At 61.6% G+C, this 27,963-nt stretch overlaps 1 protein-coding gene across 1 annotated transcript; it reads left to right on the top strand.

The window, feature by feature from the left end:
* On the top strand, positions 1-27,682 carry TTYH2 (tweety family member 2). The gene is made up of 14 exons (XM_036340643.1): positions 1-206; positions 4,689-4,846; positions 8,222-8,333; positions 13,557-13,777; positions 16,861-16,956; positions 17,472-17,544; positions 21,021-21,090; positions 21,568-21,623; positions 22,071-22,163; positions 22,353-22,445; positions 23,015-23,157; positions 23,782-23,967; positions 24,387-24,465; positions 25,997-27,682. The coding sequence occupies exons 1-14, from the start codon at positions 78-80 to the stop codon at positions 26,075-26,077; spliced, it is 1,590 nt and encodes a 529-aa protein (XP_036196536.1). The 5' UTR covers positions 1-77; the 3' UTR covers positions 26,078-27,682.
* The last annotated feature ends 281 nt before the right edge of the window (positions 27,683-27,963 follow it).

The raw sequence follows: 27,963 nt of genomic DNA, 5'->3' as shown, positions 1-27,963 counted from the left end.
CTGGCGCGCGTCCTGGGCCGGGTGGCGGCGGCTGCAGCGGCGGCCGAGCGAGGCGCGAGCGGGCTCTCGGCTGAGCCATGCCGGCCGCACGCGTGGAGTACCTGGCGCCCTGGTGGGTGGTGTGGCTGCACAGGGTCCCGCACCTCAGCCTGCGCCTGCGGTGGGTGAACAGTACCTTCAGCCCCCGCGATGAGGATTACCGGGAGGTGAGTCTGCGCCGCCCCAGACCCGGGCCACCTCCGCGGCCTCCCACCCTCTGCCAGCCTCCCAGACCTCCCCCTCCACCGCCGCCCCTTCCCTCCACCCTCGTCCCCTTCCCCCGGGACCCTCCGCGCTCGGCGCTCCCGTCTGGGAACCTCGTGGGCCAGGAAAACTGGACATGAGTTCAATCAGCGCTGGGAAGGGGAGGAGGGGTGCGGAGGCGGCCTGCGGGGGTGGAGCTGAGCGCGGAGGGGGAGGGCCGGAGGGGCGGGGTGGGGGCCTTTGTGCCAGAGCCGTGCCCGCGAGGGGCTCCCGGAGTTTTGCTTCTGGGGCTTCAAGAAAAGCGCTCTTTCTGGGGCTGGGCGACCTGGGAGAAGTTTGGGCAGAAACTAACTGGAGTCTCTCCGGTTGGGCCCCGCAGCACCCCTCCCCTGTCCCGGCCCACAGGGTGGGAGCGGCAGCCGACCCTCTTCCTGGGCCATCCTGGAAGGCTGCGGGGCTGGGGGGGGGGGGGGGGGCGAGGGATGTTTGGGGGAAGGACGGGGGCCCGAGTCAGCCCCATCTCGCCAGCGTCAGCCTCCCTACAAACACCCTTCTATACCCTGGGTTTTCGGGGCCTTAGCCAGCCACCTCCCTTCTTGCACTTCTGCCATTTCTCTGTTGTGCTGGCCCTTCGTCCTGCGGTCTCTGGACCCCACAGGGGGAGGGGGACCCCCCAGACTTCCCCGCCCAGGCTGAGCTACAGAAGCTCCCCACCTTCTCAGGTCTGGCCTGGCCCAAGTCAGTGCTCTGCTGGGTCACAGATTCGGGCTGCAGCCCTGGCGGGGCCCGTTTGTTCAGAGCTATGGGCCCATTTCGGGACTTTGGCCCCCGCGGCCTCCGCCTGCAGTCAGGCTCACCGGCTCCGTTTCCGGTGTGGGGCCAGTCACGCCTGCAGGAGGCTGAGCCCGGAGGCGGCTGTTCGCCTCCTGCCCGCCGGGCCTTTCTCCTGCAGGCCTGGGAATGGGGGCCCCCACCGGCGGGTGTGCAGTGCAAGTGGACTGGGAGTCCAATAATAACCCCTGTGGCTCTCCCCCGCCCTGCCAGAACCCGGAGAATCTGGACCCTCCCTGCCTGGCTCCCTTCCCTCCTAATCTGCGCGTGCCCCGCCCTCCGAGAGCCCCGCCCCTGGAAGTCAGAGTCCCCGAGAACGCCTCTGCCTGGGGCAGCTTGGGGGGCTCTCCCGCCCCCTCTGAATGCACGGAGCGAGGCGGATATGATTTCAGACAGCTGTGTTGCGCTGTGTATTTGTCCCAAACCCTGCGTCCCACATCCTGCACCTGGATAGCTTTCTCCACCATAGCTTTCTCCTCCCGGCCCGGCCGGAGATCTAGACTCCTCTCTGGATCAAGCAGACCCCGGGCGGGTGGTGGGCACTCCCTCACCCCGCAGGCTCCCAGGGACAGCACCTGTGTGTCCAGCAGCCTGACTAGCACGGCCTGAGCCTGCCCCACCCCCTCAGTGCCATGGAGAGGTGGCATCTGACCAGAAGGCCCCACTCACAGCCCTGCCCCTCTCCTCCCAGGGGTTGGACCTGGCACCCTGTGCTGGGTGTCAAGTGACTCCAGAGGGCATCCCCTTCCCCTGGGCCACTGCTCCTGGCGGCCGGACACACGGCCCCACCCCGTGCTCCTTGTCCCAGTCAGGCCTCCTGAGGACACTGGTGGGAGGTGAGTGGGGTGAGCTAGGCCAGGGTGGGCAGTGGCTCTGGCTGTCACTGAAGGTGGGTCCCGTGGTAAGTTCTCCTGTTGTCGGACCGCTGTCTCGCCCAGAGATCCCCTTTCTCCTGAGAGGCAGTCACAGCCAGAGGCAGGCAGCAGGCGGCTCGCACCCTGGATTGGGCACCTTCTGCCGCCACTCATCTCGGCGCTCAGCAAACTTGATCCGAAACAAGCTCTCTGCCAGCCTCGGGTGGCGTGATGACCAAGGCAGCCAGGGCCGGGGCGGGGGCTCCGCCATGCAGCTGTCCGGGTTGGAGTCCCAGTTCTATCGCTCACTGTGTGACCTGTACCTCTCCTAGCCTCGCTTGTCTCACCTGCACGTATTAGGCCAGATGCCCCATGCAACATGCTTAGTACACAGAGGGTCCCATAGCGCATAGTAGGACCCCAGACACCGGTGAGCTAATGTACTGAAATACACTGATGTCTCAAGCTGCACAGTGCCGTGCAATGCTCACTGCTGCTACAGTCACCGTGCGGGCGCCACGGGCGCTTCCTGTCCCCTCTCCTGCATCAGCAGACCAGCGCTTTCGGGACACGCATGAAGAAGCAGCGGTGCTTGTAACTGTATATTCGGGACCTGCATGAAGCAGCAGTGATATTTTTGTGCTTCGGCATGTACTTTCATGTCTTAACTTTGGGTGCTTCTGCTTATAGACTCCCCAGAGGGTGCCAATGTGTGGGCCCCGGCCAGGGGAGGGGGCAGAGTGGGGGCTAGACCCAGAATTACCGCTCACCCCACTAACCCCCTCTCCGACTTGGGGGCAGGACTCAGGGGGAGAGGCCAGGCAGGGAGCCAGGAAGGGTTTGGGCAAGCCAATGTTGGGATGAGGAAGCACCATTCATCCAGCCTAAAGGTTGAGTCATGGTCATCGGACAATCACGCTACACCCCCACCACCCCCACTGGAGAGGGTGGGAGGGCAGGCTGGGGGGTGCTTAACCCTTCCCAACCCGTGGCTCCAGCTGCCCCGGCCTCCCCCCTAGGCTGGCTCACTCTGTCTCCTATGGTCTTCGGGTCAAGGGGGCTCAGGCTGTTCCCCCACCCCACTGAGTGCAGAAGCCCCTGGGGGTCCAGTCCTAGCCTCAGGATTTCCAGAATGCAGGTGGGTCACTGCTGCCCCCAGCTTGGCGCCTGGATTTCTGCTCTGGGTTTCTCAAACCAGAACTCACCAAAGTCACTTAAATGAGGAGAGGCTGGGACCGAGGGGCTATGGGCAAGGTGTCGGGGTGGGGTGGGAGGTGGTGGCTGCAGGGCACTGGGAGGGCGGGCGGCATGGGAAATTGTCCTGTCCAGGCTGTCAGAGCAGGACGGTGTGTGAGCCGAGCTCCTGGCTCCCTCTGGGCCGTTTTCTCCCTCTTCCATCCTCCCTCACCCCGTGCACATGGGGCCCTGCCGTGCTGCTCAGAAACAGGACTGTAATTGCCTGTGAGAGGCCGGCAGGGACTTGGAGGTGGGGAGGTGGCTGTGGTAACCGACCTGCTGGTTAGCCCTCCACTTCCCTCCTCCTCCTCCCCCACCTTCCTCCTTTCCTCTCCCCTTCCCACCTCCTTCTCTCCCAGCCCCCTCTGCCCCATCCCCCCTGTCCTCCCAGCCCAGAAGTAAACCACTAACAATGCCCACCCTCCAAGTTTGGGCTTCCCAGCACAGCCTCCCCCCTCCCCTCATCCCTCAACCCCCCTTCTGCCCTGGGCTGACTGCATTAACTGTGACCTCATTGAGGCCAGATGCCCAGCTCAGAGAGGCCCCCAGCCCAGGCCTGCAGCCCCAGCCTCTGATTTTCAGAATTATCTCCCCCTTGGACCTGAAGGGTCCCGGCATCTCCCCCACCCTGCTGGTTGCCGTCACCAGCACGGGGTCCCCGAAACAGACTCTGGCCCCGACAGCCCAGACTGGAGTGCTGGGGGTTCTGGACCAGGAGCCACTGGGGGGCACGTGGGAAGCTGGGTGAGGCTGTCCCCTCAGGAGCCTGACTGACAGCCAGGTCCAGCGCTGGCTGGCGGCCACCAGTCCTGGTGCCATCTGGCGCCCATCTGGCTGCATCAAGAGATCGGAGGGCATGGAGTGGGCACAGGCCTCCTGGCAGACAGCAGCTCCCTTTACGGGACCCTGACTAGGCCTGAGTCAGCACCTCCTACCCCTTCAGAATTCTGGGCTTTGCTGCCACCATTGACACTGGGGTCGCTGTCCCATTCAGGACGCGGTGAGAGGGACCCCATGGGGAACATCCCGACATCTCCCCTCCCCTAGCACAGTGCTGACTCCTGGCTTCTCTGGATGGACCCGACACCTAGGACAAGACTCGGGGGAAGCAGATCCGCCAGGCCATCCCTTCCTGGGCCTGGCCCAGGTCCCGCTGAGCCCCTGAGATGTGCCTCTCCCTGCCTGTCTCCCTCAGTCACTTGTCACCCTCAGCCCTCCCTGCCAGCAGATGCCTCCTGCCTTGTGGGGTTCTGAGCGTCTCATCGGGCAGGGCCTCATCCGTGTCCCTCCAGGCGCGTCAGCCACACACCCGGGGCTGGCCTGCCACTGCCCCCCATCCCACACCTCCCCCCCTCAGCGGGTCCTCCCCGACCCCCCCAGCACCCGTGTCTGCAGGAAGGGTGGCAGACGAACTACTGGGCCTGGTTCCGACACCCACAGCCCTGTGGGCGCTCCAGGCCTGAACGCAGGGCTCTTCCCAGACCCAAGTAGGACCAGCGCTGACTCCACACCTCTCCTCTGCAGTCGCTGCTGTTCCTGGGGCTGGTGGCCGCCGTCTGCCTGGGCCTGAACCTCCTCTTCCTCGCGGCTTACCTGCTGTGCGCGTGCTGCTGCAGACAGGCCAAGCGGCGCAAGTCCTGCTGCGCCACCTGGTCGGCCGTGGTGGCCGGGCTCGTCTGCTGGTGAGTGTCGCTCCGCACTGGCCTGTGTGTGCGGCTCGGGGCTCAGTGTGCGAGAGGGCGAGGGGACGCGGTGGATGGAAAGTGGGCCTGCCCACCGCGTCTTGCCCATGGTTAGCCCATGACTGTGACACCCCTTCCTCACTCTCCACCATCAGCCCCCCAACAAACCCCAAGCGGTGGGTCATCAGCTTTCTGCCCACGTCCTCCTGATGGAGCTCTGGGTACCTCATGGGGAGCCTGTCCCTGGGTGAGCGTTGTCCCTTTCCCTGCCAGGCAGCGGGAATTCGATGCCCGGAGAGGTGATGGGGCCTCCGGTGTGCCGCTCCCCCTGCCCGTCTGTGACCTGCCCAGCAGTTTATTGGGTGGCACACGCGAGCAGAGGGCATCTGCTCTCTGAGTCCCTGTCCCCTCCCAGCCGCTGCCTTGAGTCTGAGGTTAGAGAAAGTCTGACTCCAGCCCAGATCAGTCCATCTTCTCCCGGGATCAGTAGCTCTTAGTGCCCCAAAGACTCTTCTTTCGGACGCAGAAGTGAGGGTTTCTAACTTCAGGCCGGAGCCGGGCTCTGTCTGCGTGCTCCCCTGTGTGGCTGGTTGCGTTCCTCTTGTTTTCAATCTCCAGGGGGTTTTCCAGAAGCCTCAGGTCTACCCCGACCTCCGGGGTGGCCACCCTCAGGGGATGGAGTCCCGTAATGCTTAGTGCCCACTGCATCCCAGAACCCATAGCGGAGTGATTCCGGCAGGAGGGAATGCGGACGGGACACCGCGAGCCTGGGAGTGAGGATGTGGGTTCTCACCCCAGGAGCCTCACCTGTTAGGGCACGTTCAGTGTCCAGTCCTGCCTGCAGCGACGCAGGGGTGACAAAGCACTGAGCACATGGGCGGGGCCTGGGCTGGGGGACACAGGCAGCCAGGGCCCAAGCCCTAGGCGTAAAGGAGAGTCCAAGCCCAGGTCAGGAGTTTGCAGGCGCCTGGGGGTCCCTGCAGAGAGGAGCCCCTTCAAAGTAACCATGGCTTCGGCAAGCTGCTCCTGGGACTGAGCCCACAAACGTGAGCAGGAGAGGCGGGACGTGAGACAGACAGACAGACAGACGAAGGAAGTGCTGACGCACAGGGGGCCCTGACTTTTTAAAAACACGACAAAGGACAGAAGAACACTATGGAACAGTAAGAATGACTCCGGAGGGTCAGATCTCATAGCCTGCCGTTGAAGGGAAACTACGCAGGAGTGTGCTGTGTGTTGGCGTGTTCTACACGGTATTTGTGCCGGGCAAGAGGGAGCCAGTGGTGAGAAAGATGGCACTGTACCGGGAAGGGCCCAGCCCGGCCCACACTGACATGGGCACATGGCGGACATGCACTTTTTAAAAAAATATATATATGTTTGTTGATTTCAGAGAGAAGAGGGAGAGAGAGATAGAAACATCAATGATGAGAGAGAATCATTGACTGGCTGCCTCCTGTACACCCCCCACTGGGAGCCCACAACCCAGGCATGTGCCCTTGTCCGGATTCGAACCTGGGACCCTTCAGTCCCTAGGCCAGCTCTCTATCCACTGAGCCAAACCGGCCAGGGCCTGACCTGCACTTTCAATGGGAACACTGAGCTAGGGTCAAGGCACCTGGAAGGTTCCTGTCACAGTCTCCCAGGGTTCCGTCCTAGCTCCTGTCATGTTTGAAGAAAGAAGAAACATCACGCACGTATGCATGTGTGTGTTCGTCACCCCACCCCCAGGATTACTGTTTTGAATGAAAACTCAGGAGGCTGCTTAATGAGGCTGCTCACGGCCCCCAGGGGTGTGGGTGAGAAAAATGCCGTCGGTGACAGAGGCGCGATCTGAGATGATTTGTTCCGCCTGGAATGCTGGACCCAAACCAACCACATGAAATTTCACAGAGATAGAGTCAAAGCTCTACTATTGGTTAAAACAAAACAAACACCCATTCAGCGCTGCGGAAGGAGGGGGCTGGGCTTCCGGGCAGATCCTGTGGAGAAATCCGGGTGCTTGTGGAACGCCAGGTCAGCGGTGCGGAGAGGGGATCTCAGGACATGAGCGTCCCCTCTGCCTGCCCCCCGCCCCGTGCTCAGAGCTGGGTGGACAGCCGGGGCACCTCACTCAGGCCATGTTTGGGGGCAACACTGACCAGTTATAGTGGAGCCTCGAGGACGGTGAGGATGTAGACCAGGGTCTGCAGGACACGGGCCGGCCTTACGTGTCTGGCGGGGTGTCTGCAGGATTGGAGGCTTACTCTGGGCCGACCTAGAGGACCCCGCGACCCAGCGGGGGCCTGGTTCAAGGAGGTGGGCGGGCTTGGGCTCAGTATAAGGAGGGACTTTCTACAGCTGGAGTCACAGGGCCAGAGTAGGCGGATTTTCCTGCTGCCTCACTGCCCTGTGCTGTGGAGCAAGGCCACCAGGCCAGGGCCAGGCGGGCCCTGAACCCACCCCGGAGACAGTGCCTCAGCTAAAGTCAAAACCCACTTCTCTCGCTGGAGAGACCAGCACTGTTCATAACCGTCAGACCTGGAGCAACCAAGACTTCCTTCAGTAGGTGATGGGTAGATAAGCTGTGGTCCATCCAGACCATGGGATAGCACTCAGCGCCAACAGGACATGAGCCACCCGGCCAGCGTGGCTCAGTGGTTGAGTGTCAACCTATGAACCAGGAAGTCACGGTTCCATTCCCAGTCAGGGCACGTGGACTGTGGGCTGGATCCCCAGTGTGGGGCGTGCAGGAGGCAGCCGGTCAGTGATTCTCATCATTGATGTGTCTCACTCCCTCTCACTTCCTCTCTGAAATCAATAAAAATATATTTAAAAAGAAAAGAGAAATGAGCCATCACACCATGAAAAGCCAGGGAGGAATGTAAATGCGTGTTAGTAAGTGAAGGAAGCGGGTCCGAAGAGGCTCCGTGCTGCGTGGCTCCCACTACATGACATTCTGGAAAAGGCAAAACTATGGAGACACTAAAATATCAGGGGTTGGGGGGTGGGGGATGAATAGATTGAACAGAGGATTTCTAGGGCAAGGAAAATGCTCCGTGTGATACTTAATGGAGGACGCATGTCATTATACGCCTGTCCAAACCCGTAGCATGTTCCACCCCGAGAGTGAACCTAATGCACATAGAGACTTTGGGTGGTACGATGTGTCGATGTAGGTTCACCAGTTATAACCAATGTCCCGCTCTGGTGGGGGCTGTTAACTGTTGACAGTAGGGAAATCTTGGTGGGGAGGGCAGGGGGGGAGGCAGGAGGTATATGTGTAATCGCTGAACTTTCCATTCAGTTTTGCTATGAACCTAAACTACTCTAAAACAGTACATTAAAGAAGTTCTCTGGTGCCACCTCTAACTTCATTTGGGGTCTTGCCCATAGTGCTGCGGTGGGCGTTGGTTTCTATGGAAACAGCGAGACCAACGATGGGGTGTACCAGCTGATCTACTCCTTGGACAACGCCAACCACACCTTCTCCGGGATCGATGCGCTGGTAAGGCTCTGGGCAGCTGGCCGGGCCGGGCAGGGCACAGCGGGTGAGGTCAGTGTGGTCAGAACAAGGGCCCAGTCAGATCCCACCCGCTCGGCCCCGGGGGAGGAGGGCGTGCTGGACTCATTTGGGGCTGCAGTTGGTCCTGCCAGGAGCAAACAGGCAACTTCTGCTTCCCGGGCGGGAGGGGTGCCAGGGCTGTGAGGGCCAAAGGAGGAAGGCTGCTGGACCCTGTGGGGGCGCGGGGACAGGCTGGGGTCAGATCCCACTCATCTTCAGGAGAACTGGACACCTTCCCACTGGGCCAGGGAGGCCCTGCACTTGGAAAATGAGCCCCAGGGTGTTCCTGTGTTCGCATGTGGAGTATCATGGGGTCCAGGAGGTGTCAAGGGGAAAACTCTTCAAAAGCAGCCAACCATGAAAGGCACGCCCGGCGGGGCGGGGAGCTGCCCGAAGCCCGGCACGGTGTCCTCCGGCTCTGGCTCCCGAGCGCGTGGGCCCAGCTGGGGCCTCAGGGTGACGGGTTGTGCTGGGGTGACCAGAGATGTCGGACTTTTAGGGAACGAAGGAGCTGCTCTGCTGAGCCTTTGGCCTGAGAGCCAGCGACGGGAGGGTGGGGCGTCCGGGTTTCTCAAATGTAGACCCTGGCCCCCAAGTGTGCCCACCTTCACTGGCAGGGCCGGTCACGTGGGCTGATCTTTCAGGCCGCCCCACGGCAGCCCCGGTGCCCGAGGAGGCAGGCTCCAGGGCCGTTCTCAGGGAAACCAGTCCTCGACGTCACGCCGTTCCAGACCCCTCTGGCCAGCAGAGGGTGACCTCCCAGGTGGCCCATTCGTGTCAGAGCCTCACCAGGAAAGGCGGCCCCAGCCGCAGCCGGGATCATTGTCCTGGGCTCCTCGAGAGGATGCTGAGGAGGCCTCACCTCTGTGCCCTCCTCTCCCTTAAGCTCCTCTGCGGCCTTAATCCTTCCGCCCTTCCAGGGGCTCGCCTTAAAGAGACAGCCGGGCTGCTCATCAGCGCCCTGTGTGGCAGGGGCCGTGGCTCTGGCCTCAGAGAACTTTCTGGGGAGCTGAGGGTCACCAGGACCCAGCTCCCCTGCAGGGCCTGTCCGTGCACACCTGTGCCCACTGGGCCCCGTCCCGCAGACTGCGAGCTCTGAACACTGGTTGGGGCAGCTCGGGGTGAGGGAGAAGCACTGGCTGGGGCAGCCTCGTGGCTGAATGCAGCGTGACCTGCACGAGGAGGCCTGGGCACGACCCGGTGCAGGGAGCTGACCTCTGCCTGGGGGTCCATGGTCTCTGCCTCTGGGTTCTTCCCCCCCCCCCCCCCCCGCTCCACACACCAGCATCAGGAGCCTGGAGGAGGAACCCAGCCCCGAAAGGAGAGTCCCCGGCCAGGGAAGGCCCGGAGCCGTGACCTTCACGAGCTGATGGTGACTGTAAGGAACGGCCCTTGTCTCCCCGGGGGCGGAGGAAAGGAGAAAGTCCCAGAGCCTTCCCGATGGGACTGGACGCTTGAATTCTGTCCTGGTCTCGCGGGAGGAGAGTGGTGCTGTGGGGAGATGAGCGGAACAGACCCAGGCGGGGCCCACCCGCCCAGCGAGGATGAGTGCTGGGGGCAGGTTGGCACATTCACAGCAGCCCCACGGCCCTAAACTCCCCCACGGCCCCAAGGGGAGCGTTCTGTGTGTCCCTGGGGGTCGGCCCCTTGTCCTCTCTCCACCGTTCCTCAACAGTGAGGACAGGAGCCCCAGGCTTTGTGGCCCAGCCAGCAGAGCTGCTTCCATCCTGAGGACAGCCCCCTCCTGCCTCTGCGAGACCAGAGCTCTCCTGGGGCCAGGCTCCAGGGCTTTGGGCCTTGAGGGAGGGGGAGGCACCCAAAGGCTCCAGGGGAGGCAGCAGGTCTCCGAGGGCTCCCAGATCCAAGGGGTGAAGGCCACGTATCAGATAGGTGGTGTTAGCTGAGGTGCTGTCTGTGAAAGTGACTGGTAATCTACAGAGCGCCCCCCAGATCATGCGCCTATGATAATGAGTGCCATTATCATAACTGATGTAATTATGTATATTACTGTAGTCACCTTAAAGGGGAGAGGAGGCTTGAATTGGGGGGGGGGGGACTTGAGGAACAGGTCCAGTGACTCAGAACGAGCCAGAGCGAGGTGGGCCATCCCGGGCTCCCTTTCCTGGGCCAGGGCCCCACACTGGTGCCTCCGAGGGAAGGAGTTGGTGGGTGGGCGTCGGGTGGGGCCGAGGCTCCAGGCTCAGGCTGGCGGAGCAGGTTCTGGATCAGCTAACGCTCTGATGTGGGGGGTCACCCAGGGTCATTTGGGAGTGCCGGTGGGTCCTTCCTCTGGATCCAGTGCCCCCATCTGTGCCCCAGTGAAGGGGGCCTGGGCTCCAGTTACCCAGGGACCAGGCCCACCTCTCACCCCTCAGAGGCTCAGCTTCAAGTAAGGGCCCTGGGCTCTACCTCCCCTGAGGCTCATCGGGGCCAGGGTGCTTCCCCTGCTCTCACCTGGGCTGCAGCAGCCTGTGGGCAGCCCCCGGTGGGGAAACTGGGCCGAGGGCGGCCGCACTCCTGTCCCAGGTTGGAAGCTACCACTTTCAGAGCATGAACTAGAACCCCGTGTCTGGTCCTCACCCTCCCCTCCCAGGATCTGACATGGGGCTCCTCCCCCGAACCTGCCCAGGCTCCACCCCTTGGACTCCTAGGGTCTGCCCTTCCAGAAAGCTCTTTAAGGAGAGAAGCTTCCCCCTGGGGAGCTGGATAGCCTGGAGCCCTGGCCCCACCCTTTTCGGATTCTGTAGGTCTGGGTGGGGCTGAGCATTTGTGACTCTAATGAGTTCCCAGCTGCTCACCCTGCTGTTGCTGCTGCTGCTCTGGGACCACAGCTCCATCCCATATCCTACAGGACCACAGCTCCATCCCATATCCTACGGGACCACAGCTCCATCCCATATCCTATGGGACCACAGCTCCATCCTCTATCCTATGGGACCACAGCTCCATCCCATATCCTACGGGACCACAACTCCATCCCATATCCTGTGGGACCACAGCTCCATCCCATATCCTATGGGACCACAACTCCATCCCATATCCTATGGGACCATAGCTCCATCCCATATCCTATGGGACCACAACTCCATCCCATATCCTATGGGACCACAGCTCCATCCCATATCCTATGGGACCACAGCCCCATCCCATATCCTGTGGGACCACAGCTCCATCCTATATCCTATGGGACCACAGCTCCATCCCATATCCTATGGGACCACAGCTCCATCCCATATCCTATGGGACCACAGCTCCATCCTATATCCTATGGGACCACAGCTCCATCCTATATCCTATGGGACCACAGCTCCATCCTATATCCTATGGGACCACAGCTCCATCCCATATCCTATGGGACCACAGCTCCATCCTATATCCTATGGGACCATAGCTTCCACCACCTGCTAACTGGCCTGTAACCCTGCCCCAGCCCTGGGGCGCTGAGCTGCCTCTGCCCCCTCGGTGGCGGGGAGCTATTCAACTGGAATATCCCCCCTTTGCCTCCCTGCTGGGAGCTCTGTACGGAACCTCTAAGGAGCTGGGGTGGCGTGGAGAAGGGGTGCTCCAGAAGGTCAGCGCTGGTGTCTTTGTTTTTGCATTGTTCTGTTTCCTACAAGAAGACAAGAGGAAGGAGAGGGCTGGCAGCTAGGTCCTGGCTTTTGTCTTTTTCGAGGAGGGGTTTAAGAAAATAGAGAAGTTAAAAACGTAGAGCTGTGGCAGGGGGAGAAGTGGCCTCAGCTGAAGTTCACAGATCATTGTCACAGCCCTTTGCTGTCACGTCTGTAATGCAGGAACGTGAGAATACCACGTAGTTCACGGTTTGTGTCTCCCGTTGCATTAATAACGTGCCTGCGATGTGCATGTACGTTGGTCTTATCGAATTAAAAAGGACAGCTTTTCGGGGTGACGTTTAGTTACTGTGTTTATTTCCACGTGATTTTCGCCCCGTATGAGGCTAAAAGCCGCCAGAGCCCTGAGGGTGGGCATCTCTGCACTCCACACCGCCTAATCCTCAGCCAGCTTGTGAGAACCAGGAGCTAGCGGGAACCAACCAGCCGCGGACATTGAAAAACAAAACGAAACAAAGAGGGCCTTTCTCCTTTCTGGAACAGGAACTCAGAGCACAGAGCCGTGAGGGCCACCCCCAATCAGGGGGTCATCGGCCTCTCCTGCTGCGCTCCGGCTGTGGGAAGCACCTGCCCCTTCTTCTGGGTCATCTTTAGCTCCCTTCCAGGCCTGGGTTTCACACACTGCCCCTTCCAGCCGTCGTGCTGGTTGGGTTAGTGTGACGATCTCAGAACAGCCCAGCTCTGCTTCCCCTCACGGCCAGCACCCCGGCCCCCGAGCAGGCCCGCAGGAAGGGAGGGATGCGCTCAGGGCTCCCCGGCTGTGTCCCTGGGTCCCACGGGGACCCTATGTCTGAGTTCCTTATCGTCAAGCCATAGACAGTCCCTACCATTGTCCCTCCCTCTCGACCTTCAAATAGCAAATTGCTTCCTTCAGGATCCACTCAACTCCGGGTTCTGGCGGCTCAGCCAGGGGCCTGCAGCCTGTCCCACCGCCTGCGGGACAGACGAGCAGACAGAGGAGGCGCTGGTTTCCTCTGTCAGGTGTCAGGAGGCAGGATGGGGTCTGTTAGTGCAAAGCTCCATTGTCTGCCTTCCGCGCGAGCTCGGGGCCGGGAGCTGCTGGCTGGGCAACGGGCCTCCTGCGGGAGGCCTTTCCATCCTGTTGGGACGAACGGTCGGGCGGCAACAGGAACTTTAGGCTCAAACAGATGATTCCTCGCCCTCAGAAAGAATTCGTAATCCAACGTGTTGAGAGTTTTAAGAGAATCACAGGAAGAAACAGTTTTTCGTTTGTTTCCCTGCCTGGGTCTCTCTTCAGAGGAAGGTGCTGGATCACGGGGCCGGGGCCTGTCCCCTGGAGGGAGGGACCGGAGGGCTGGGCGGGTAATGGGAGCCTCTGTCTTCCCTCTGAGCAGCAGCCTCCTGAGCCCTGCAGGGCTGGGACGGGAGGGCTGGGGTGGGCGTGTGTGCGAGGTGCGCTCACTGAGCTTAAGCACAGTCCCGCTCCTCACAGCACTGCCCCGGAGTCGGGTCCAGAGCTACACCCTCTGGCTTCCTCCTGCCCCAGGGCCAGATTCCCACCCCAGCCTCTCCCCAGGTGTCCGGAACCACCCAGAAGATGGAGGTGGACCTAGAGCAGCACCTGGCCCGGCTCAGCGAGATCTTCGCCGCCCGGAGCGATTACCTCCAGACCCTGAAGTTCATGCAGCAGAGGGCGGACAGCGTCATCGACCAGCTGTCAGGGGTGCCCGTGTGGACGGAGGTCACAGCCCAGCTGACCCAGCTGGCCGACCAGACCAGCTACGTGGAGTACTACAGGTGAGGGGCCCGTGGGCACTGCGCTGGCTTCCTTCTTCCAAGCCTGCCTCCTGGGCCCTGGCAGGGAGGTGCCCCAAAGGTCTTCATGAGCCATTAGCTGAAGTGAGAGAACATGAGAGCTCGCGGGGCGAGTGCTGGGCCTTAGACCAGCCTCCTGAGACAGGCAGGCGCCGAGGCCCATGCGGGCGGTGCTAAGCCAGGACCCAGCGTGGACCTCCCGGTACACAGCACCCCGCACACAGCATGGGGCTCCCGGGACCAGCATGCTCCCTGGCTGCTGCTGGGTCAAGTGCAAGTGGTTGACAGTTCCTCACCTGCCATGGTGTGTGGAGCAGGGGGCCAGGGACATGGGGGCCTCTTTGCCTGCACGGAGCCCCCCCATGATGGCAATGTCTTAGCAAGCCCAGCGGTGCCCCCCCTGGAGTGATGGGGAGTGATGGGGGCTGGGGGACACGCCCCCCTTTGCCGTACTCGGGTGCAAACTCATCCTTATGTCACCTTTTCTTCAGGGGCCCATTTATGTCTCCCCTGCCTCCCCATTCCTCAGACCCCATCCCAGGTGAGGACGCTGGGCACTGGTCAGCTGAAGGGTCTAGTGAGGTCACTCTGGGAGGGCCAGGGAGGGCCGCAGCCGTCTGTCCGGCTGGGTGTCTCCTGGCTGAAGGCGGCACCCACCCATGAAGTCACTGCACCCAGGCCAGGCTCGAGGGCGGAGCAGATAAATGGACCCTGACCAAGACGTGTCAGCTCTTTGGACCCCCTCCCCCCAAGTCGTTGACTCCCTTTCAAGCCATTTGCAAAGGTCAGAGCCTTTAGCCCAACGTTGCACAATTTACTCTGGCTTTCTGGATTCGTTTCCCCTTTGTGGGAAAGCCCCACCCCAGGCTAAGCGAAGCCAGGGACCTCCCTGCCCTGGGCTCTCGCCTGCCCGGGGTAGGAGATGGCAGGGCCCTGCCGAGAGGCGACACATGAGGTCTTGGCTCCAGATAGCGGCTCCCTCCCCTCACCCCCCACCCCCACCCCTCCGCTCAGCAGCTGCCCAGGCCCTGCACTGGATGGGTGATGGTGTGCAACAGCGCCTTTCTCCCAGGTGACGGAAGGAAACTGCCAACTCTGAGGACTGGCTGTGACCCGTGACCCCAAACAGTGACCTCTGATTAGTCCTGGGACGTGAGAGACAGTCACTGCTGAGCCTTCGCAGTCTTTTTGTCAGGCGGGGTCAGGAGGGGTAGGGCGCAGGCGTCCATTGGGACCTGCCGTTCTCTGAGAGGACCTAGCAGAGGACCTCGTGCACTCGAGGGCCTGACGTGGGCATTTTGATAATGACAAGGATAAAATAAGTCAGAATTCCCATATCTAATTTAAGGTAATTTTATTAAAAATGGGAGAGGAGGGTGGTGCCAACTGCACAAAAGCTATTTCAATCTGGGTGATTGACAGGGACCCCTAGAACTCCCGGCCCCAACTCCCACCCCTTGTCCGGGTCTGGGCAGCAAAGGTCTCCTCCCAGGTTAGCACCTGCAGCTCCTGAACCCTGAGGATGACCTGTCCCTTGTCCTCACCCCTTCCCTCACCCGCGGCTCTGGGCGCACTTTGTCTGTTCTTGGCCCAACCGGCCTTAGGGCTGGGGCTCCTCCAGGCAGCTCCCCATCTCCACTTCCGGGTGGTGTAGAGCCCGGCCATCCAGCTCAGCAGACATTTCTTAGCTCCTACTCAGGCCTAAGCACTGGAGGCATGAAAGGCCTGCACGGACCACCCGCCCCGAGAGGCTCCGAGAGGCTTCTTGTAACGGAACGAGCAGAGGAGTGAACCCGCGGAGGCCGGGTGTGGGAGGGGCCCTGGGAGTAAGGGCTGGCAGCTGGCAGCTTCTTGGGGAGCCACGAGCCACGTTCTCCATTGGAAATACAAACCCAGGCCATCCCCCAGCTCCTCTGGGAAATGCATCCGCCTCGCAGAGCTGTTTCCGGACCGCGTACGGTATGAGGCGTGGCTATAGAACAAGGGGTTGAAGCTGGGTCCCGGAGAGTGAGCTAGAAGCAATCCTAACTTGATTTCCTGCTGATGGGGAGGGAAGCCACGAGAAACCTTTTGGTTTGAAACATGAAACCAGGGCTTTGAGAGGGGCCTGGTGGCTGGCCTTCTCTCTCTCTCTCCGTCTCTCTCTCTCTCTCTCTCTCTCTCTCTCTCTCTGTCTCTCTCTCTCTCTCTCTCTCCATGAGAGAAGAAGGGAGAGGGAGAAGGGAGAAAGGGATAGAAACATCAATGATGAGAGAAGCATTGATCACTGCCTCCTGCACGCCCCACACTGGGGATTGAGCCTGCATCCTGGGCATGTGCCCTGACCAGGAATCAAACCATGACCTCCTGGTTCATGGGCCGATGCTCAACCACTGAGCCACGCTATCCGGACATGGCCTTGTCTCTTGCAGGAAGGCTGGGGAGTTGGGGAATTCCTGGGCCAGGCTCCCCTGCTGCCGGCCGGTTTCCCAACCTGTGAACGGGGATCCTAACACCAGATGGTCCCAGGTCCTTCCAACTCTGACTCTGATTCTGAGAAAACTGGCTCCTCGATGGCCTCATCCCGGGGGGGGGGGGTGGTCCCTGCAATCTCCCCAGAGCCCCCACCTCTATTTCTGGGCACCACAGGCACCTGCAGGTCTGCCCCACTCCGCGCAGGGGGTGTTTCGATCGGCGCTTTGGGGGCCTCCATTCACAAAGGCAGAAAGAACCAACTGGGCTGCCAGGCCTCCAGCGAGCTCCCTCGCCGTCGGAACCCCATTGTCACTGTCTGCCAGCTCCATCCACCTCCTGCCCACACTCCAGACCTCTCGCCCTCTCTGTGTATCAGTGAAGCAGGAGGCCAGTGCTGGAGGGGAGGGGTCACTGAATTTATTTGGCTCCGACGTCGAGAAAAAAATGAGCAGAGACCTTCCTTGTGGGCACTAGGAGAGGCCTCCGGGCCCCGGCCCCGCCCTGGGCAGTGGCACAACGAAGGGTCAGGGGGCCTGGGGCTGCTGGCCAGGCCCCCTGGGTGGGGAGTTGTGCCCTGCTCCCCCTGACCGTCCCTCCCCCTCCCCCCCCAGGTGGCTTTCCTACCTCCTGCTCTTCATCCTGGACTTGGCCATCTGCCTCATCGCCTGCGTGGGACTAGCCAAGCGCTCCAGGTGTCTCCTGGCCTTGTGAGTAGCCCGGCCTGCGGGCCTGGAACAAAGATCTGGGCAAGCAGGTGGGGTGACGGGCCACCAGCAGAGAGAGGGGGGCCCGGTCAGGCTCGAGGGAGGTGGTGGGAGCAACAGCCTACAGCCGCCTTCCGCCCCTGCTCAGCGCCCAGCCAAGAGGCGACAGCAGCCACCACCCTGTTATCTGGACCCCAAGCAAGGGCTGGGCTTTCCTCTTTGTGTCCCCCGGCCTGGGCCTGCCCAGGCATTAGCCTCCCACCGGCTCTAACCAGCACCCCCTCCTTAGCCAGCACCCCCTCAGCTGCCTCCGGCACAGCGACCTATGTCCCAGCGTTGGGTCCTTCTCCCTGTCCCGGCAGTCAGCAGGGCCGATGTGAGGGCAGGGACCTAGACTCGGGTCAGGAGGGCAAGTTCATGCCAAGAGGAAAGGCGCTGAGATTGTGGGATGACAGCCATCATGGGGTCCCCTGCCTGCCAGCCTTCGCCTGGATCCCACCGCTCTGCCTCTCTCCCAGGCTGCTGTGCTGTGGGCTGCTGGCCGTGATCCTCAGCTGGACGTCCTTGGCCGCTGACGCCGCTGCAGCCGTGGTGAGTGTGTGTGTGTGTGGGAGTGGGGGGGTGGTCTGACCAGGACCGGCTGAGGTGGGTGGTGGGTGGTACCTCTGTGTCCTGCCCAGAGCCCCCAGGGCAGGTCCGCTTCCAGTCTCTGTCCCTAAGCTAGAACCCCAGAATCTCAGAGCTGAAGGGCCTTAGATCTCCCGCACCAGCCCCCCTCACCCTTCAGAGGGGGACCCAGGCCCAGAGAAAGGAAGAGGCTTCCCCAAGATCGTGAGGCTTTTAGCCACGATAATAAGACAGCTGAAGCCTGACCTTTGCCCCCACCCGGCCAGCCACCGGCTTCCTGCTTGTAAGGACGTGCGTGGGTGATGAGGTGACGGTTCTCGGGGCTTGAAGAAGTGACCAGGACGGGCGGGGTCTGGCCTCGGCTGGAGGAGCCCTCGGGCTTCAGCGGCACATCCTGGGGCACGGGGACCTGGCACTGAGCTTGCCTCCGTCCCCTTCCCTCCCGCACAGTCTGACACCACGATGCGTGTGTATGGATGTGGCGCCTCAGAATGTTAGGAACTAAAACATAAAACCACCGGGTGGGGGAGCTTCCTGTGTCGGTGCTCGGTCTTTAATGGACCTGGCGTCGGAGTTAAGCTGTGGCGTGAGTCGTTCACTCCTTCATCCCTTCATTCGTTCATCCGGCTGCTGTCTGCTCTGTGGCAGCCAGTGGTGCCGGGTGCCATGTTTGCGCTTCTCTAAGTGGCAGGAGAAAGACTGGTGGGCATATTGCAGCCCCAGGTGAATGGGTGCAGCGGAGGTGCGCGCTGTGTGTGGCGGGGGCAGGATTTCCCAGGGGATTTCAGGGAGCCCCGAGCTGATTCCAGGGCCCCAGCTACCTGGAGAGAAGAGAGTGGGCTCCTGCTGGAAGCCCTCTACCCAGACTTAGGCCCAGTGGCCTCGGGGGCTGGCCGTGCGCTCACAGGACCCAGGAATGAGCGGCCGGTGCTGCTTGGCTCAGGCAGCTGTTGGCAGAGCTGGTCCGGAAGGGGGAGGAGGCGGGCAGCTCCGGTTCGGTTTTGTTCCCCCCGGGGGAGAACCGGACAGGCGTGAGCATGTGTCCCAAGGTGGGGGGCCCTTCAGATACAAGGAAGGGCAGGTCGGATGGCACACGTCAGGCTCAAAGGCATTCTGACGTCATCGGGGCGTTGGAGGACTGTGCGTGGTCAGGGGAGTGGCTGCTGGCCAGGGCAACACGCACCACTGCCCGGCCCACGGCCTCTCCTCGGGACAAGTGTGAGCACAGGGACGCGCACATGTGCTGTGCGTTGCCAGGGCCTCCTCCTGCCCCCGGGCAGCCTCTGCCCCCCCACCCCCCACCCCCCAACCCCCCCGGGAGCAGCAGCAGCCAGTTCGCCCCCTAAAGCTGCCCGATGCGAGGCAGCCTCCTCCTGGCTCCTCTTCCCCGGGCTGCAGCGTCCAGGGAACCCAGCGGAGATTTATAATCTCCCAGCCGGTGCCTGGAGTGCAGGGGAGCCGAGAGAAAGGCCATCCCTCTGACTGGTTTAGTCAGGCCCCTGTGTGCCAGGGCCTGTGAATGAGCCTTTGATTGGCTGCAGATCCTGCCGCATTTTAATAGGAAGCGGGGAGAGGAGGAGCCGGGAGGGGGGAGGCAGGCCGTCCCAGGCTACTGTGGGCAGCTTTTGTGTGGCCTCCCTGCCCCTGCGCTCTGAGGCCTGGCTTTTGTTTTGTTTTGTTTTGTTTTGTTTTGAGAGCTGTGGGGTCAGAAAACTGACACTGTGACCCCCTGTCACCCACCCCTCCTGCTTTTCTGTCCCCCAGAAAGGACCTCCCCAAGGAGGGAAGGGGCATTAGGAGGTCTGGCTGCACAGCACCACTCATTTGAGGGGAGCTCCCCGGGAATCCGGGCACTCCTTCCCCGCAGTGGGCCCCTGGGAAGGTCACTGAGGTTCTCCAGGCCTCAGCCTTCTCCTCTGTAAAATGGGGAGAATCATAGCTCTTGCCTTAGAGCAGTGGTTCTCAACCTTCCTAATGCCGCGACCCTTTAATACAGTTCCTCATGTTGTGGTGACCCCCAACCATAACATTATTTTTGTTGCTACTTCATAACTGTAATGTTGCTACTGTTATGAATCGTCATGTAAATATCTGATATGCAGGATGTATTTTCATTGTTACAAATTGAACATAATTAAAGCATAGTGATTAATCACAAATACAATATGTAATTATATATGTGTTTTCCGATGGTCTTAGGCGACCCCTGTGAAAGGGTCATTCGACCCCCAAAGGGGTTGCGACCCACAGGTTGAGAACCGCTGATATATGTGTTTTTTGATGGTCTTAGGCGACCCCTGTGAAAGGGTCGTTCGACCCCCAAAGGGGTCACGACCCACAGGTTGAGAACTGCTGCCTTAGGGGATGGTTTGTTGGTGGGATGAGGTGGGTGGTTAGTCCATGGGGGGGTGGGGGGGCATATATGCTCACTAAACAGCAGCTGCCACTGTTACCACAGTTACTGTCATGTGAGGGTCCCAGGCTGACTCCTTCAGAGTCGGGAGCTGCCTGCAGGCTCCGCCACCACCTGGGCACTGAGTGGCTTCCCCACCTGCCCCAGCTGTGCTTGGCCCCCCTCTCTCTCCCCACCCCATCCCCGTCCCCACTGCGTGGACAGTGCACACATGGGCCCGTGTCCTGGTGGACAGGAAGGGGAGTCCTCCTGGCCGGAGGGGGAAGGCGGGGGCGAGGAGGCCACATCCCTGGTGGAGCTTCTGTCAGGGCCTCCTGCCCGTCTTTGGATCGCAAACTCCTCGGGGGTGACCCAGACAAAGATGGTGGCCTCGCCCTCTCCCCACCCCCACTCAGGCTGGCTTCCCTCCTCCTGCCCCTCCAGTGACAGGGTGGGGGTGCCCCTGGGCCTTGGTGGTCAGCAGCCAGGCCGTGCTGTGGGTCATCAGTGGCAGAGCCTGGAGCTCATGTCCTCTGACTCCCACCCCGTGCTCCTCCCAGCCCCCCGCCAAGTCTTCCTGAGCAGGACCTGCGCCCAAAAGCTCAAAGATGGATTCAGCACCGACATGGTTCTTTAGGGAGTCCAGGGAAGGCTTCGTGGGTTGACACCCCGGAGTGTGTGGGACTTGGTAACAGGAAGACAAACAATGAAACAGATGAGCAAGTGAGGCCCTGGTGCAAATAGCCCGACACCATCCCGCAGCCTCCCACGGGCCCAGGCTCACCAAGGTCCATCCCAGAAGAGGCATTAGACGCAGGGGAGGCTTGATGTGCATTAGTTCATGAAGTGAATATTATAGGCAAGGCACCTGCAACAGAGCTAGGAAGGGGCGGAGCCAGGACTCAAACTAAGGAGCCTGGCTCATGGCTGCTCTTGGCCACCCAGGACTGAGCTGAGGGGTCCAGTGGCTGGGCTGGGGGCACGGGGCTCCTCCCAGGGCCCTAGTGTGGTGACTTCGCCCCGCCCCTCCCGTCTCTCCCTGGCTTAGGGCACCAGTGACTTCTGTGCGGCTCCCGACACCTTCATCCTGAACGTCACGGAGACCCAGCTCAGCACAGGTAACAGGCTTGTGGGCCTCCATGGTCAGAGCCGCCTGGGCAGCCAGCCTGTGCCTCTACTTACCTGTTTCAGCCCTGGAGTCCCCAGTATCTCCCCCAAACCCCACGCTTCCAGCACCAGCTAGACCTCTGAGTCGTTTCTTTTTGTTATTATTGTTATTTATTTTTATTGATTTCAGAGAGGAAGGGAGAGGGAGGGAGAGATAGAAACATCAGTGATGAGAGAGAATCACTGATCGGCTGCCTCCTGCACGCCCCCCACCGGACACTGAGCCCAGGATCCCGTCACGTGCCCCGACGAGGAATCAAACTGTGACCTCCTGGTTCATAGGTTGATGCTCAACCACTGAGCAACACCAGCCGAGCTGGGCCGTTTCTTAGAAACTGCCTCCATAGGGGGGCTTGGGAGTGGCTCAGCCACCGAGGATGGACGAGGGCCTGGTCCCTTTCCTGCCTGACCTGGTCTTTGCCTTGCAGAGGTGACCCGTTACTACCTGTATTGCAATCAGAGCGTCAGCAGCCCCTTCCAGCAGGTACAGCACCCGCCCAGCCCTCACCCTGCCCACAGTCCCCTGCGTCGGCTTGCCCCCCTCCTGGACCCCCAGCCCCAGCTTCACTGTGGTCCTCTGAAGGGGACAGTGCTCTTGGTCAGCATCTTCTGGGTCACACATCAGTGTGTATGACGCCCATGACCCAGGGTGTGGTTGTCGTGCAGATGCTGTGAGGTGGGTCTGGGTGGGGTCCAAAAGTCTGCATTTCTCACAAGCTCCCAGGCCAGGCCAGTGCTGCTGGTCCGAGGACCACACTTTGAGTAGCAAGAAGCAAGAGGGCCCTGTAGCTCTCAAGGAGCCTGGGGGTGAGGGGAAGGTGCCTGCAGGCGGGAAGGGCCATAGGCAGGGATGTGAGCGCAGATGCAGCCGGGGGAGGGGCGCTGCAGGGGATGAAACCTCACAGTGGGGCTGCGGCCTCTCCTGGTGCAGGCGCTGACCGTCTTCCAGCGCTCGCTGACCGCCATGCAGACCCAGGTGGCGGAACTGCTGCGGGCTGCCGTGCCCTTCTTCCCCACGGCGAAGGTGAGGCGGTCTCCCCAGCATCCACGCAGAGGAGGGGGAGCCCCGGGGCCTGTGGAGAGGGTTCCCTCCCCATAGTCTGGCTCCTTTGGCTTGAAAGGCCTCTGTGCACCCGCTGCTGTGTGTGGTCTTAGCCACAGCCCTGCCCCCACCGCTCAGTGCCTGCCTCTCTGTCCGTCTGTCTGTCTTCAGGAGGATCTGCTCAGCATCCAGCTCCTGCTGAACAACTCGGAGTCCAGCCTCCACCAGCTGACGGCCTTGTTGGATTGCCGAGGGCTGCACAAGGTGCTGGGCTGGCCCTGGGGGGCGTGCGGGGGGTGGGGGCACCCCCGCTGGCCACATTCTCCCAGAGCAGCCAGGAGAGGCTTAGAAGAGAGATTGCCCGGGTGTCCTGCAGGCCTGGGGGATGGGGAGGAGGCTGGACAACGGAAGGTGGAAGAGGTGCCTGGCTCTTGGTTCTCTCCAGCAGCTGAGACAGGGAGACTCAGTGAAGGTACCAGGGGGCGAGGTGGCAGCACTGGGTCAGGTCACCTCTAGGATACTGGGGACCCTGACCTCGGTGAGGGCGGCTGCTCCCCGTTGTCCACACTCCCGGCCACCTGGTCATCCCATCCATCTCCCTGGGTTGCAAGTGGACATCCCAGGCTCATGGCCAGGCTCATCTCCAGGAATTTGAACTATCAGATACTAAAGCAGGGAACACACTGGGATTAGGCCAACAGCTTTCACATCCGGATGGATGTAGAGCAGATAGTCATCGTGCCAGTCCAGGCCGAGGGAGGGGGGCTTCCAGGGACAAGCTCCGCCCCCAGGCCGTGCCCACGCCCTTCCAGCTGCGTGTCCCTCTCCGGCAGGACTACCTGGACGCCCTCGCCGGCGTCTGCTACGATGGCATCGAGGGCTTGCTCTACCTGGGCCTCTTCTCCCTCCTGGCTGCCCTGGCCTTCTCCACCATGATCCGCGCGGGGCCGCCGGCCTGGAAGCGCTTTACCACCAGGTGGGCTGCCTGGAGGGGGCTTCCTGGGGGGGCAGGGGGGAGGCTCTGCTCTGACTGAGCTGAGAGCTGACAACCCGGGACGGACAAGAGCGGCGGAGGACGCAGGCGCTCACCCCCTGCAGACTCCTGGGTTTCTGCAGGAGGAGCGGGCAGGAGTGGGTCTGAGGATGGTGACAGCATCAGACCACCACCTGGCATCCCTTGCTGGCCCTCTCTTCCTCCGCAGGACTCTGTGGTGTGACCTAAATGAGGGGAGTTTTCACTGCCGGGAGGGGTGCCCCAGGGTACCAGGAAGCATAGATGGTAGCACTGTTACCTGGGCAACTAAGGTCTCGTTGAAGAGGTAGACAGAGACAAGATGGTAGGTCAGACAAGAGGGAGCAGCTTAGGGAGTTTCCGTGGTCAGCATGGTGGGCTGCCTGGAGGCAGTGGCTGTGGAGTTGGGAACAGGGCTGAGGGATCCATGGGAGTCAGGGCTGAGGAGCATGTTTGAGAGGAAAGTCACGGACACAGCTGTGGCCAGAGGGCGAGTCCTGGGAGCAAAGAGGGGGAAGCAGGCCAGGACCCCGCTGCCTTGGAGCCTCCCTTGCCCCTCACGGCGGGCCGCACCCCATGTCATTCTAGGGACAGAGACTATAACGACATCGATGACGACGACCCCTTCAACCCCCAGGCCCGGCGCATCGCCGCCTACATCCCCTCGCGGGGGCGGCTGCCCAGCTTCTGCAGCTACAGCGGCAGCCTGGACAGCCAGCCCGGCCTGCAGCCGCCGGCCCAGACCGTCTCCAATGCCCCGGTCTCGGAGTACATGTACGGCAGGGCTCCAGGGCCCCCCGGGCCGCCTCACCCACAGGGAGCTGGGTCTGCAGGTCCAAAGGGCCAAGGGGTCCCCTCCCTGCAGCCATGGGGTGTGGCAGGAAGGCCCCCAGGAGCAGTTAGTCACATGACCCCTGCATAGATAGCCACGTGTGCGGAGGAGGGAAGAACCCACTGGAGATGCCAGGCCTCCCCGAGCTGGCCGGGTGGGTCTTGGGGCCGAGAATCTGCATTTGTCCAGGCCCCGCTGCCCCTGGGCCACCCCGAGCACTCTTATCTTCCTGCCCACACGCCTCGCTCGACCCATAGTCCACTTCCACCCCCTCCCTCCCGTAGGCACGCCATGGGAGCCTCCTGTAGCCATCAGCCCCTTCCCCGTGCCCTCCCCCTGAGCTCTCCTCTCGGCCCCGCAGGAACCAGGCTGTGCTGTTCGGTGGGAACCCCCGCTACGAGAACACGCCACTCATCGGGAGAGCCTCCCCTCCGCCCACGGTAACCGGGCTCCCCAGCAGGGGGTGCGGAGGGCTCCGGGCCAGGCGTCTGCCGGGTTAGGGCTGCACCTGCCCCATCCAGGGAGCTTGGACGGGACCGTCCAGTAGGTAAACTAGGAGCCCTGGCGACCCAGGACCTGGGATCCGTGGCGGAGGCCTGGCCCTGAGACCAGGATGCTCACGGGTGCCCAGCCCGGTCCTCAGGAAGTGTGTCCCCTGCAGGGGTCACGGGGGCGCTGCTGCAGTGCGTGCCCTGCACACTTAGGGACCTGCAGGGAGGAACTGTGCCCTCTGCTCTGCGGGCCTGGGGAGGTCCTGTGGAGAGTGGATGGCATGAGCCATACCTCAGAGTCGCGGGTCTCGCCCTGGGCAACTGGGCCCCCAGCGGGCACTTGGCCACGTCTGTTGGCATTTTTGGTTGTCACATCTGGGGGTAGTTGCCACTGGCATCTAGCGGGTAGGGGCCAGGGATGCCCCTCAGCACCCGGCACGGCCCCCACCACAAAGGAAGACGGGCCCCGTGTCCCTGGTGCTGTGGTTGAATCTGCTCTGACCCACCATCTGACTCCCGGCCGGGACCCTCCTTGCTGGGTGTCGCCCAGAGCGCCCCCCCCCCCCGCCCCCGCTGTCCTTTGATAAACAGCACTGGGCCCCAGTCCTGTGCCAGGAGACGGGGTGGGAGGAAGCCTGCTCCCAGGCTCAGCTCCTTTTACTTTATGTTTTTAAGTATATTTTTATAGATTTCAGAGAGGAAGGGAGAAGGAGAGGGAGAGAAACGTCAATGTTGAGAGAGAATCACTGATCTGCCTCCAGCACGCCCCCCCACCGGGGATGGAGCCCACAACCTGGGCATGTGCCCTGACCAGGAATCGAACCGTGACCTCCTGGTTCATAGGTTGGCGCTCAACCACTGAGCCATGCCGGCCGGGCCCAGAGTGGGTGCCTTTGAACCCTCGCCCGGCTTCTCTCTAACCCGAGGCCCCGTGGGTTCCTTGTCCTCGCCGCCAGCTGCGGTGGCCCCGGGACTGTGGATTGACTCTAGTATCAGTCTGAGCACAGACAGGGGAGATCTGCTGCTGGGAGAAATGAACTACTCGAGGCCCCGTGATGCCAGATAAAAAGGGTTTGGGGATTACTTTCTGCTTTGAAAGACCCCGGCCACGCTCCCTGCCATTGGACAGACAAGGCCCAGCCTTATTTGCGGGGCTCGAGGACAGAATCAGCCGTCCTCCTAGAACTGAGACCTGCTCAGAGACCCTCATTGCTTTGGCACAGCGACTGCCCTGCCCCGGGGGAGACACCCCCCACCCCTGCCTACCATTGCCAGGGGCATGAGGAGACCCAGGAGCCCACAGCAGGGAGGTGTGGGCAGGCTCCCCAAGTAACAACCACACAGCTGGCTGGCCCGGCTCTCTCTCCCTCAGAAATTCCCGGCACCTTCGCGAGGACAGTGTCTGGTTTAGCTGGTGACATGTCTGACCCTGTGCTGCTGTCCCCTCCCCTCCCCCCCCCCCCCCCCCCCCACCCCGCAGTACTCTCCCAGCATGCGGGCCACCTACCTGTCAGTCGGGGACGAGCACCTGCGGCACTACAGGAATGAGTTTCCGGCCTAACTCCCAGAGGCGCCCGCCTCCTCCATCCGGCTGGGTTTTGATTCATTTGCGTGAAAGCTGCATGTCTTCAATAGAAGCCAAAGGCCTCCGGGAGCCGCCTGCCGGATGGCAGGACTGGACGGCGCCTGGGCCTGGCTGGGACCCTGACCGAAGCTGCAGGCAGACGGAGGGCCCACCACCTGGACCCATCACCTGGACCAGCCTCTCCCTCCTCTGGCCTCCTCTCCACACCAGAAATGTCGCTCGGCTGCCCCTACACTGGGAGCCTGGATCCGCTCACTCCTACATCCTGCCCTCGCCAGGTGGCGACTGGCAGCAGGAGGGGCCGGCTCGGGCCCGAGGGTCCCATTGCCCGCACCGTGCCTCCTGCGAGCGTTTTCCTGCAGGTAAAGGTGGAAGAGCTGATCGGGAGATGCCTTTAGGAAGGCGGTGTCCCCAGTGAGACCAGAGACTGTCCGAGTCAGTCTCCCGGGGCCTGGCAGGAGTGTGGGTGACAGCCTGCTCCGCCCCCGGCCTTTCCGCGATCCTCGGTCGCCTCACCTCCATTCCAGCTGGATGCTGGGAGTGCGTTCGCTGCCGACAGGGACAGTCTCAGGAATTCGCGGACACTCTGAAAGAGACTAAGTCTTCTTTTCCCAGTGTTTTAAATACTTGGATTATCCAAAGAATGGAGCCTAGAGCAGCTTTTACAGTAGATGCGGCTCGCTCCTTACCCCTGGTCTGGATCCCGTTCCTTTCCGGGTCTTGCTGACACTGCCAGGTCATTAAGAACCTACGGGCAGGGGCGGGATTTTTAAACAAAATAAACATCAGTGAGACCTCCTGTCCTAGGCTGCTGTTTGATGGCAATATGGGTTCATCCCACTCGGGGGAGGCCCTTTAACGGGGGAGGAAGGACAAACAGCGTGAACGGGGTCGCCATGGGGTCGCCCAGGGGAATGGCGGCCGGGCCAGCTTCCCCTCCCTTTCATCTTCAGGCAAGTTTGTCAGTAAAGGTTTTAGCAAAGCTGAACAACTGTGTCGTCCTCCCTGCCCCCCGCCCCCCGTCCCCACCCTGTTGTCCCAGGCCCCACACTCCCTGCTGGGTGAGAAGGCACTATTCACCAGGAGGATATGGCCCACGGTTCTGCCCACGGAGGAGCCAGGGTTAGGGTCGTGGGCGCCGCCAATGTCCTGCCAGCTCGGAATGCCCAGCACTGAAGCCCCACAGCCTCACATGCCAAAGCAGGGACCGGGGTGGCACGGCTCGGGACAAGGCTCTAGTTGCGTTTTGCAAGAGCCACCTTCTCATCAAACATGGACTGCAGAGTGGTTCTCACCCAGCCAGGCCCCAGGACACATTGGGGCCGCAGGGCAGCCAGGACTCACCCGCATTAACCTCTAGAACCGTGCACCATAAACACACCCTCAGTGGCCACGTCCTGTGCAAATAGAAATTGCGACATCAAGCTCTCACTTCTCACCGTGTCATCGTTGGCGACTAGAGAGCTGTTTCTAATGCATGTGGACTACACAGGGTGGTTCCTGGCGGGGCTGGGTGGGCACACCGCTGCCTGGTACATGTGCACCCTCCTGGGGGGCAAATAAACCGCTTGTACTAAAATGTCTGGACTCAGTGTCTGACTTCCTTGGCTGTGGGGGAAGGAGGGGACTGACGGTCCCTTCTGGCTGGGTTACGTGGCTGGAGGGCCTCAGAGCAGATTTCAGTGGCAATTTCACTCTGAGGGTTGAAAGATGGGGTGACTGAGTGAACGTCATGGGGCCTCTCTTGTGGCCCCTCGCTACCCTTACACTCAGACCTCCTGTCTGCCCGCCCCTTTCTCCAGCGTCCCCCGTAAAGGTCGTTGCTCTTAACTGTTGCTGATAATGGGGAGCATGTGTCGGAC

This window comes from Myotis myotis, unplaced genomic scaffold, assembly GCF_014108235.1.
Source record: "Myotis myotis isolate mMyoMyo1 unplaced genomic scaffold, mMyoMyo1.p scaffold_m19_p_17, whole genome shotgun sequence".
Lineage (NCBI taxonomy): Eukaryota > Metazoa > Chordata > Mammalia > Chiroptera > Vespertilionidae > Myotis > Myotis myotis.
Note: the sequence above shows the minus strand (reverse complement) of the source record. Positions and strands in the feature narration are given on the sequence as shown.